This window comes from Aspergillus saccharolyticus, assembly GCF_003184585.1.
Source record: "Aspergillus saccharolyticus JOP 1030-1 unplaced genomic scaffold BP01scaffold_38, whole genome shotgun sequence".
Lineage (NCBI taxonomy): Eukaryota > Fungi > Ascomycota > Eurotiomycetes > Eurotiales > Aspergillaceae > Aspergillus > Aspergillus saccharolyticus.
Window position 1 is genome coordinate 302 of NW_020290648.1, and position 11184 is coordinate 11485.

General features: G+C 53.7%; 5 protein-coding genes across 5 annotated transcripts; 2 read left to right on the top strand and 3 right to left on the bottom strand.

Annotated features, from left to right (window-relative positions):
- Window positions 1–532: 532 nt before the first annotated feature.
- BP01DRAFT_140265 (putative ubiquitination network signaling protein) lies at window positions 533–4233 on the top strand. The gene has a single exon (XM_025570548.1). The coding sequence runs from the start codon at window positions 708–710 to the stop codon at window positions 3825–3827; it is 3120 nt and encodes a 1039-aa protein (XP_025428047.1). The 5' UTR covers window positions 533–707; the 3' UTR covers window positions 3828–4233.
- A 128-nt stretch (window positions 4234–4361) lies between these two features.
- BP01DRAFT_394457 (flavin reductase family protein) lies at window positions 4362–5882 on the bottom strand. The gene is made up of 2 exons (XM_025578324.1): window positions 5632–5882; window positions 4362–5574 (listed from the first exon to the last, which is right to left on the bottom strand). Exons 1-2 carry the CDS (start codon window positions 5696–5698, stop codon window positions 4499–4501), a joined length of 1143 nt encoding a protein of 380 aa, XP_025428048.1. The 5' UTR covers window positions 5699–5882; the 3' UTR covers window positions 4362–4498.
- A 171-nt stretch (window positions 5883–6053) lies between these two features.
- Window positions 6054–6981, top strand: BP01DRAFT_359685 (mitochondrial 54S ribosomal protein bL31m). Its single transcript, XM_025575744.1, has one exon. The coding sequence runs from the start codon at window positions 6211–6213 to the stop codon at window positions 6715–6717; it is 507 nt and encodes a 168-aa protein (XP_025428049.1). The 5' UTR covers window positions 6054–6210; the 3' UTR covers window positions 6718–6981.
- Window positions 6982–7221: 240 nt separating this feature from the next.
- BP01DRAFT_368425 (sorting nexin 1) lies at window positions 7222–9231 on the bottom strand (the record flags this gene model as incomplete). The annotated part of the gene is made up of 6 exons (XM_025576505.1): window positions 7222–7371; window positions 7423–8025; window positions 8075–8455; window positions 8529–9010; window positions 9071–9130; window positions 9198–9231. The coding sequence occupies 6 exons, from the start codon at window positions 9229–9231 to the stop codon at window positions 7222–7224; spliced, it is 1710 nt and encodes a 569-aa protein (XP_025428050.1).
- Window positions 9232–9603: 372 nt separating this feature from the next.
- On the bottom strand, window positions 9604–10820 carry mde1 (methylthioribulose 1-phosphate dehydratase MDE1). The gene is made up of 3 exons (XM_025575745.1): window positions 10448–10820; window positions 9910–10385; window positions 9604–9847 (listed from the first exon to the last, which is right to left on the bottom strand). Exons 1-3 carry the CDS (start codon window positions 10580–10582, stop codon window positions 9736–9738), a joined length of 723 nt encoding a protein of 240 aa, XP_025428051.1. The 5' UTR covers window positions 10583–10820; the 3' UTR covers window positions 9604–9735.
- Between the last annotated feature and the right edge of the window lie 364 nt (window positions 10821–11184).

Sequence of the window (11184 nt, forward strand, 5' to 3'; positions counted from 1 at the left end):
GTAATGTACGGTTTCGTGCAGTAATTACTGCCTGAGGCTAGTAGTGGATTTCTGCCTGAGATGACCCTTCTTTTTTTTTTCCTCTGACGATCCGTTCCAAGCTTTTGCCTGGTCATTTTCCCGCCGCCTCGTCTATCCAGAATCTCAGTAATCTTCACTTTTTCCCTTTACTTTCTCTCTCACTCTCCAAGTCTCACTCTCATTTTCTTCTTCCCTTCTCTTACCTTCTTCCCCTCCACGCATCTCTCCCCCCCCGCCACCTTTCCTCTACTCTCTCTCTCTCTATTCTCTTTCTTACTCGTTCGTCCTAACCAAAAACCCACTTCTTACCCTCCCCCCCCCTCTACCCAATTCTGATCCAATCCCATCTCTTCTTTCCTTTCCTTTCTCATCCTAGTTCTGCCTGAGTCCATCTCATTCCCGTCCGTTTCGTCTCTTATCCTTTCCCTGTCATTCCTTTTTTTCCTCCCGCACGCTTCCTTGTATTGAAACCCTTCTCTCCCTTTCTCTTTATCTCCCCCATTCAAAAAATAAATTGTCATCTCACTCATCTTTTCCAATCTTCAATTCCCTCTACCGATCATCTCCTTCCCTTCCCCCCGTATCCTTTTCCGACACTGTCTTCGTTTCCAATTCTCGCCTGGTCCAAGTCCTTGGCTCCCTCTTGCCAAGCTGACTCGGACCTAGGTAGTTAGGCTCCCTTGTCCATGCCACGTTCATCGGCTACGGCTAGGAAGAGTCATAGCAATCGACATGAGAATGGTCTTGTCGGTCCTGGGAAGAAATTGAACAAGCAAAAGTCGAACGGAAATTTGAATGGGATTTCGACCAACGCCTCGGATCCGACTTCTGGCCCTTCCACTCAGGTCGACTGGCAACCGTCCCGCTCGTCTAGCGATTCGGCTCTGACCTCGACAGTCGCATCGACAAGCAAGGTCAACGGAAACGCGGATTCTTCCAAGGTGGAGGGCAACGGACGAGCTCAACTGAATGGATACGCAAAAGGCAACACGGACATGTCATATGGTCAGACAAATGGGGCGGCGCCACAGAATGGCGGACTCGCAGCCCAGGCGTCGCGTCGGACGGATAAGTCGGTAACCGGTACCAAGAGGTCGGCCTCCAGTGCTTCGATTAACCCGCTCCAACTGGCGTCCACGATCCTCAAGTCTTGCCCGATGTACGATACCATCGCCATTTTGATCTTTCTTCTCCAGCTTCCGCCCATGGTTCTCACTCTGGTTCAATTCTTGTTCGCTTCACTGACGTTCATGCCTCCGGGTGGCGCGTCTGCCGGCTCCTTGTCCTCCAACTTTGACATCTTCCAGGGACCCGCCGGAACACCGTCGCTGGGTACAATGATCGCAATGGATGGGTTCTGCCTGCTATTTTGGGGTCTCTTTATGTGGACCTGGGCGCAGAATTTCGCCCTAGATCTGGCTCACGTGCAAGTCGCCATCACCCTTGGCGGAGGAGGATCCGGAAAAAATGGCGGGGTCAATGCGCTCTGCGTTGGCATCGTTCTCGTATTACATCTTATCCGCAGTAAAGGTATACAGGATTTTGTTATAGGTCATCTGGTCTCATCCAAACTCCTCAGTCCCGATCTCCTCTCGCAGTATTCCTATCTCTTGCCCACCGAATTCCGACGCACCGAACCGCAAAGCTCTCCGAGCTGGATTCGGAGCCTGCTTGCGGTGCATATTTTGGCTCAGGCGGGTACTGCCATGGCAAGACGGTCGATGGCCAAGAACCGGTCTCCAGTCCCTCCTCGGAATGGCAAGCGTGTGGATACTGAAGCGTCCGCCGGCTCGCAAACACAAATCGATTCTGCATTCGAATCCGGCGCCAGTGTCTCTTCTTACATTGGTGCCGATGGTCAGATTGTCACGCCCGCCAATCACAAGGACGGTCGAGATCGGCTAATATCGGCTAAGAAACGCAGGAGGCAAGCGAATCAGGTCCGGAGTCGTCAGCCTTTCTGGGCTGCACTGGCAAGCACAAAGGTGACGGTAATGAGGGAATATGAACACTCAAGGGCTTTATCGAAAACTGGCAGGGGTCTCGCAATGACGGAGGAGGATCTACAAGGAGTGTCTCTGGATGACGGGCTTGTTTGGATCACCGAGATTGATAGCTCCACCATCAAGTTTGCCGCGGGCGATCTCGCTTCGCCTGATGACTCTTCGATGGCGGGAGCTTGTGAGGTGGGGCGTCTTGGAAGTGAAGAAACGGAACCATTCTACGTCTGTGTCAACGGTGCGCTGTGGGCGACTGCAGTGATCAACAAAGTGCAGGAATCGTCCAAGGGGTCAAATGCTGTGCATTGGCGGGGCGAGATCTCAGGTCTCGCGCCGAATTGTGCCTACACTTGCTCCTTCATGCGAAGCGATACCGATGAGGAAATCTGTGTCATGAGCGTCAAGACTCCTGCCGCGAATGACGCAGAGCAAGGTAATACGGAGCGTTTCTGTGATGGAAGTCCAATCTCACTAATGCCATTGCTAGTCACCTCGGTATCTGTTCCTCCGCAGCCCACCTATCGTCCGTCCTCCCCGACTACCACCCTGAAGAATTCAATCGTCAACGCCGAAGTCAAGTTGAATGAGAAACGTTCTCGGTTGAAAAAGGCCAAAAACGACCACAAGCTCGCAATCTCGAAAATCAGGAAAGAGCTGGAAAACTACAACAACCGGCTTCAGAGTGGTACGGATGAGAACCGACAGAAGCAACGTTCGCTACAGCTCGAAAGGAATATCAAGCAAACTGAGGAGGCTACCGCCGCGCTCGAAAGCCAGCTGGACAACTTGCAAAACGTGCCGGAGGAGGAACTCGAGGAATGGACAAGCCAGAAGGCCAGATTCGACCAAGAATTGAAACAACTCAATCTGGCCAAGGAGGAACTTGCTGCTGCCCGCACTGCTATTTCCCGTGAGGTGTCGTCATTGGAGAACGAGCTAAGTTCCACTGTTCAGAGGAAGGAACGTCTTCAAGGTCGCCGGACTCGCGTCAACGAACAGTACGAGCGCATTGTTTCTGCTAATGCTCAGGGTCTGAACGAGAGAGAGCGTCGTGCTGCCGAACAGTTTGCGAGGGAACAGGATCAGGCCAAGTTGGAGGTCAGCTTCAACGAGCAATTCGCCAGCATCGGACAGTCTGTGCAGGAGTATCAGCTGCGCACTAATCAGCTCTGGCAGCAAGCTGCCGCTATTGAACAAGTCATTCAACAGCAACAGCAGCAGCAGATGCTCCTGGAGGCCGCTCCCCTCACTCCGGAGGGAAACCTGCCGGGCACCAACCCTCTTACTGAGGCACCCAGCCTGTCTCTGGCTGGCCTGACGACTGGTCCCAGCGCCCGATCGATTCTAGGACTGAGCTTTCCGGCACTGAAGTCTAGCCCACTTCAGCAGGCGTCGTCCCCTGTAGGTGATTCTTCGTCCCATCCGACCAGCCCGGATCAGCCTGCGTCCTATCTTGCACACTTTCCGGCATCTCCGCTCGGCCATAGCGGTACCTACTTCGATGTGGATTTCGCCACGCGGGACCGTTCATTCTCCAACCGCTCCGCACGAAGCAGTCTCTATGGGTCCGAATTCTTCGATTCCCACGGCCGTCGACCTCCTTATCAGTTCGATCTGTCCGACACGGTCGTCGAGAAGCGGAGCATCTCCGGCTCTGATGGAAACGCCCTATGCGTGGGTGTCCGACCTATTTCTAGTCCGTTCCAACGGGCCGGCAGCCGGGGTAGCGGAAGTGGTAGCGGTGATAGTGGTGGCGGCGGCGGCAGCGGCAGTGGTAGCCCCAGTTCGACTGGCAAGGGCGTCTAGTTTTCGTGACTGAGTCTGGAGCTCCTTGCTCTAAATCTCTTCATCAAAGCCAAGTTGTGCAGACTTCCTCATTCCGTGTTTGTTGATCTTCCGACATGATGCTCCAGGTTGCATGGTGACGCATGTCTTTGGGCCGAGCGAACCGACAGGTTGGTTGAGCCTGAAGCTACGTTGCTTTGTTGATCTAGTTATCAGCAGCCTATGAACAAATAAAACCGTGTCATTCAGTAGAGTTTAACTTCCGACATCGCGAGACGAGAACTCGTTACATATAAACTGTTGTAGTTGGATTGACAGTAGATTCATTTCATAGTGGCTAGCGCCGGCTTGCGCATATTTTGTGATGTCATTCGAGGTGTCCACGCTGCGTCTCGGTCAATAGTCGATGCATGCATCTACAGCCAACAAGCTATGCATGTCTCGTATCATGTCTTCTATAGTATATCTCCGCAGCTCTGTAGTCTATATATATATATATACTAACAATACTTCCAATGACTCCACAAGGGTATAGATCCTGTACACGTCAGTCTACTCCACTGCCCTTCACATCCAATCCAAATCCTACCTTTCTAAAACTCCCTGCCAACCATAATACAAGAATATACATCTACTACTACTACCGTCAAGTCCACACTCCCACCTCATCTGCTAGAAACCAAAACTTCCCCTCAAAGCTCCCGCCCCATCTCCCAAAACCGCGTATCCGCATACGTCAAGCACAAATCTCTCGGTTCTTGCTTCGTCGTCGCATGCCCGCCCACCGCCGCCGCCTCTTTCCCTTCCTGCTGCCCCTGTTTCCCCGAAAGAATCGCCCGCACCACCCTCCCCACAACAATCGTATGATCCTGCACCTGCACCGACTGCGGCAGCAACCGACACTCCAACACAAATGGGAAGTCATTGTTCGGAGTAGTAGCTTGTCCCTCTCTACCCGTGCTTGTTACCGAACTAACTACCGAGTCCCTGCGCCGTAATAGTGGCAGCGGAAGACATCCCGCGTCGTGCCCCTCATTCTCAAGGACCAAGGGCTGTAAAGGCGTAAAGTCATACTCGGATGCGCCTACCGGTGCTGCTTCCGCAACAGCAGCAGCAGCTTGCTTGTGCATTTGCGTTTGCCTCCCCCCAGCCCCTCCTTGCAAGGTAGTATCAGTAGCGACCTCGGAGATAGCAAGATGCCGATTTCCCCGCGAGAATTCCCGCGCCAGGGCTGCCGTCTGCGCCGTCGGGGCGAGGAGGTGCACGAGAAACCGGCCGGAGGATTGCAGGGCGGAGAGGGTCTCGGAGGGGCGGCGCACATTAAACGAAATGATGGGGGATGGGTGGAGCGTGACCGTGTTGAAGGAGGAGACGGTCATGCCGCGGAATCGGGTGGTGCTGGTGCTGGTGCTGGTGCTGGTGGTTTTTGGTGCTTGTGATTGTGATTGTGGTTGTGGTTGTTGCGGGTCCGTGGCGGTGATGATGGCGACGGGGTAGGGGACTTGACGCATTAGGAGGCGGATTTGCGTGGGGAGGTCGTGGGGTTGCGCTTGGGTATGGGTTTGGGATGCTGCTGGATATGGAGGTTTTTGGGGGACTTGGTGGTGTTCTTGGTTATGAGTTGGGCTTTGCTGGGGTGCCCCGGGGGAGGAGGAGGAGGTGGTGGTGGTGGTTGTGAGGGTCCGGAGGTTGGTGTAGGTGGGTTGTGGGGTTGATCGAAGGGTACGAGGGGGGATTATTGGAGGGGTTGTTGGTACTGGCGTTAAGGCTGTAGAGGTATTAGGTTGGTTTTGCAGCTCAATTGAGGCGTGTTGTGTGTACGTACCTCTGCGCAAGCTGGAGCTTGCTGCCGTCCGGCTTGCTGCAAACATGTGTCGCGAGTATGGAGGCATCTTCGGTGAATTGAGTGGAATTGACTCCACTGAAGTATAAAGTAATGAGTGATTTGAGCGTTGTACTCAAATGTGTAGCAGGGGGTTTGGTGAGTTGTATATATTCAAATCTCCTCCGATATCATCCTGAATAAGTGATGTGCTGTGTGTAGTTGGTCCGACAAAACCACTCCGTAGATCGAATCACCTCCGCTGGTTCCCCGAAACCCGATCGCTTCCTCAGAGAAAGAAAAAAAAGAAGACCCACGGGCGGTGAGCACCCCATACTGACCGCCTTCCCGATTGAGCCCATCCGAATCACTCCCAGCTCCGGGAAAAAGAATAATTAGTGAGAGAAAAGCAACAACTCCGCCGGCCTCAATTGACCGACCCGCCTTGAATCTCAAAATCAATCAATCTTCAATCGCAATTCCACACCCCCTCCCAACAACAGAGCAACACCACCACCTACCTTTCTTCTCTCCATCCACTCATAGCCCGGTTCGAGGACCACCACCAAAGAGAAAAAAAAAATGTCCTTCATCACCCCCCTCCGCCGCACAACGGCCACAGCAGCAACGACAGCAACAACCACCACCGCCCGCACAACCTTCATCTGCTCGCAATGCCGCCACGCCTCCCTCCTACGCCGCCCCAAGCGGCCCTACCAGTTCACTCAATTGATCACCATGTCCGACGGCAGCACCTTCACCCACCGCACCTCCTCCCCAATCCCCGTCTACCGCTCCACCCGCGACACGCGCAACTCGCTCATGTGGAACCCCTCCTCCAGCAAGCTGGCCAGCGTCGAGAAGGACGAGGCCGGGCGCATGGCCGCCTTCCGTGCGAAGTTCGGTCGCAGCTTCGATGCGAATGTCGCGTCTGCTGACCCTGCCGCCGCTGAGGCAAAGGCCACGAAGGAGGCCGACGCGAAGCAGGCGCAGGCGGAGGCGGAGGAGGAGGACGATAACTTGTTGGATTTGATCAGTTCATTCGGGCAGCAGGAGGCACCGCCGCCGCAGAAGAAGAGCAAGTACTGATTCTAGGGGGCTGCGGGTTTGGGATCTTTGTGGAGGGGGCCAGGTCTTTTTCTTGGGGGAGGGTTTCTATCAAAAAAGACTGGCTTCGACTTGTTCTAGTTGTTTGATTCACGGCTTTTTTTTTTTGAAGAGGCCCTTCCGTCCGGGTTGGAACGATGTGACTAAAGATGGGGTTTCTCATGGGGTTGTTCGATTGTTTCGGATTTATGTACAGTATCATCATCATACCACGCAACCTTTTTGAATGGCAGTTTCTTTTCTCGTTAGCCGAGATATGCGATTGGATTAAACTACAGCCTGGGAAAAAAAGAACAAGGGCTTAATGCGCTGCTAAACAGCCATCTGGTTTGCGTACTGTGTCAGAAATTTGCCGATTATAGACAATTGTACGCCGCACCAAGGATAGCAAAAGAGACACAAGAAACATGGCCGACAGTCATGGGCGGAGGCACCAATGAGTCGTGGCGGGTTGTTTTATACAGGAGTGAGAACGCCCGCTATACGCTAAGCGTCTTCTGCTGCCTCGGCCGGAGCTGACTCCTCAGCTCCGGTCGACTCGGTTGGCGCAGCACCCACCCCAGGCGCACCATACAGCAGATTGCTATCCTCACCCGCGTCGAGTTGGAACAGGAACGTTTCCCATAGTTCGATCAACTGCATCGGTCAGCACTTGACGTGCAAAACAGAACCAGGAATAATACATACCTCCTTCTGGGCTTCGACAGCGCTCTCTAAGAATGTCTCAACGCCAGACTTAAAGTCTTCCACCTTCTCCTTCTCGAAGCGCTGAAGTTCATTCCGCATCAGTCGACCCATATCTTCGAACAAAAGCCGTGCCTGATGAGACTTCCGTTCCGCATCGGCCACGTCGGCATTGACTTGTGTGAGGCGATCCTGCTGAGTCTTTCCTTGCCTGAGCAGCTTCTCCTGGGTGTGCTTGCGTTTCTGCAACTCAGCCTCGGCCGCATGCCAGCTGTGGAAGGCCTTCTGTCGTTGGGTGAACGCTGTCTTGACACTTCCAATTAGTCGTAGATATTCGTCGATGGTGATGCCAAGAGTGAGGACATCCTGCTGTGCTTGGCGCTCATACAGCTCCCTGATGCGCAGCTGAAGGTCAGAAAGACCCTCCAAGGGGGCCGAAAGAGCCGGAGACAGCTCAACAGCAGCCAAGGCGTGGAGCGAAGCAGAAAAATCGCCAGCCGCTTCGGCCAATCCCTTGCGCTGAGCCACCACAGTGTCGACCGACTTAAGAAGCGCCTTCAGTTGATTTTCCAGGGCATCGAGGTAGATCTTCCGGTCATGGAACCACTGCGTAGTCGTCAGTAAGCGTTGTATGTGGTTGCAGTATGCCACTTACGTCGTCGTGTTCAACGAATTTCCCGCCTCCGCCAACATTAATTCCGAAAGAACTAAACATGCCCTTGCTCTGCCCTAGGTCCGGTTCCCGATTCTCCTTGTTCTTCACATCGATGTTGAAAGTGTCGCTCTCCAGGAAAATCTTCAGGTCACCATCATGTTGAAGGATGGGATGCGCCGCAATCTTGTTCAACATTCGCTCCAAGGCTGCTCTCCGCGACTCGACAAAGTTCGTATCGAATCGACCTACGGCTTGCTTCTCCGGCGGCGGGGGCACCACGACGCCGGGGTTGTTGTTGTGCATGGAGTTGTAAAGCCACAGGAAATCGCGGTATCGCCGGCTGACAGAGAATTCCGGTTGTCTGTAGGCTTTCGAGGTCGTCTTGAAAATTTAGTGTTAGAGGGTCCATTCAAAGCGAAGTGGCTAGCTCGTAACTCGACAGGGTTGTCCATACCTTGGTCCTGACCTGGTACACAATGTGACTACTGGTCAGATCTCCGACTTTGTGCGGGTCGCCCACAGTGATATCGAACGTCGGGTTCGCGGCCTTCTCCACGCTGATGCTAGGTTCGGACTGTCGTTTCGACCCCTCTGCGTCACTAGGGGGCTGAACCGGCGGAGGACCCCGGAATCCCGCACCGTCCTCTTCCAGATTGACAGACTCGCCCAGAGACGCGCTGCTGTGCGCCTGCGAGGCCGACGAAGTTGGACGCACGCCGCGCGCGCCGAATGCCTCTTTCTGTGGTGGGGTGGGAGCCTGCTCGTGCGGGTTGCTCTGGGTGGCCTTGTCACCCAGGGGACCCAGGGGATCGAACGAATCGTCCACTGCTTCTAGCTTGGTTGCCTGCGCATTGATCCGGCGGGTGCCTCTAGGACCTCTTCGGACGGGTGAACGGGAAGCATTGGAGCTAGCTGGCTGGGTTGCTTGGTCAGGGCCTGTGCCAGTGTCCGGTCAGATTATGCAATTAGCAATTATTGATCATGAAAAAGACGTACTCGGCTCTTCGGCGTCACGTTTGGGAGCAGTATGGCTGGGGGGCGACTGTGATGGGACGTCTGTACGCTGTGCATTAGAGGAGACACGATTGCGATTGTATCCGCGACTGCCTGATGTCTTGCTTACCGCCCCACGGGGAGTCCCCTGCGTCGAGATCCATGGAGGTAGGATTGGGTGAAGATAGGATATAAGAGAAATTATAGATTCAGAGTAACAGAATTGGTGAAACGGTGTATGGGTTCCGGAAAAGCGAGATCCGGAGGAACAAAGATGAATGGGGGGGAAGAAGGAGGAGGAGGAGGTCAAGGAGGGACTGCGGGATAGAGGAGTGATTGGCGATGACGGGAGCAATTCAGTCGACAGGGCGGCCCGCCTTGACGAGCCTGAGGATCCCGCGCCAACTCCAGATGGTTTAGGCCTCCCCGCCAAGACTTCCCATCCCACATGAATATGTACGAAGTAGTCACTCGGATTGAATCAGACGAGACGCACGCTGAATGAATTGCCGCTACATGATACTGCATGAGTATGCGCTGAATTTGACAGGTGTTAATGTATGATCGTGTATGCGCGGATTTCTTCCTATTAAGACCTTTGACATGCATTCATCTCGTATATATACTCCGTACCATCATCACGGCTATGCTACTAAATATCAAAATTCTTATTTGACCCAGGGAAGACCGAGCTTGTGCATCTCCACGGCCAGCTGGAACAGGTAGTCCAAGCTCTCGCACTGGGTCTTCGCCTTGGCAACATTATCACCCCAGACGTAGCTAAAGTACACAGGTCAGTACTCAATCGAGTAAACATGGAATGCGCCAGGACGCTAACTTACATTCCGTGTCTGCGGACCAAGACGGCATAGGTGTCCGGGTACGCATCCATCGCCTTCTCCAAACTTCCCGTCAGATCCTCCTCGAAGGCGGTGTTGTCGATGATCGGGATGCGCAGGGTATCGAAGAAGCCCAGGTAGCCCTTGCCCTTTCCAGCGGGAATACCCTTGATCTGCTCGATGTTGCTGATCTCGAAGCAGGCATCAGGTCCCTTCTCGCGCTCAACTAGGAGGGTCACCAGGACAGCCCACTGGGAGTGAGTGTGGATGCAGCATCCGGCGCCGCGCTCGAATGCAGCCAAGAACAGCGGAGTGCAGGCGGAGGGGTTCAGGTTGAGAGGCTTGCGGATATACTTGCGCTCGGAGGGGGGGTACTTGGGCGTGGGAAATTGCAGGACGAAGATGTTCTCGGACTTCATCATCTCCTTCTGCACACCAGAGGGTGCGATGAAGATGTGGTCGCCCTGGCGAATGGAGGTCTATGATAATTGAATTAGCAAGTAGTTGAGAGTCATCTTCGAGGATTGCGACAGCTCCGTACCCCACCACCAGTACCGGTAACCCAACCCCAGTTATAGAACCGACGACAAAGATCGGGGATCAGATTAGCCGGGTGCTCCGGGTCTGAGGATTGGACCAAGTGGTCATTGTTCTGGTTCTCGTGTTCTTGGCACATGGCGATTGTTGTTGGGGTTGAGCCTCCGCGAATGGGCAGTGTAGACCTCGATGGTCCGTGATGAAGTGGGGGGAAAGTGATCGCAGCGCCGGTCACTCTCTTGTCTTCAAAGCCTGAAGATCTCGATAGTTATATGTCCCTGCGATAACTGATTATTTCCAGTCACACAGAGAAAAAGGTTGTGGTATGACAGAGAAAAGAAGAGTAGCAGGACGAAAAAAAAGACGTTGGGCGGGGAGGGGAAGAAGCATCGGCCATTAATTTCAATTAAGGTAGCGGGGGGACAACACGCACTTGCGCCATCGGCTGGTTGTCATTGGTGGAGAGGCAGTATAGGATGGATGACGGCTTGGAATTGAAGCCCCCAAAGCATATTCAGAGATGAAAGCAATAGACACTCTGATACCTTAGGCACAAGATGCGAGGTATGTCAATATCTGATCTTTTCCAATGCTCGCGAGTACAACTACTTCCATCGAGTTGGTCATGCACTACACCGAGGGTTGCACAAGCGATTAAAGTCTCCGCAAAGAGAATTACACCCAAGACCGTATCAGAACACCACAAATACGCGCTAGGACGGCGTAATTTTGTGGCAGACA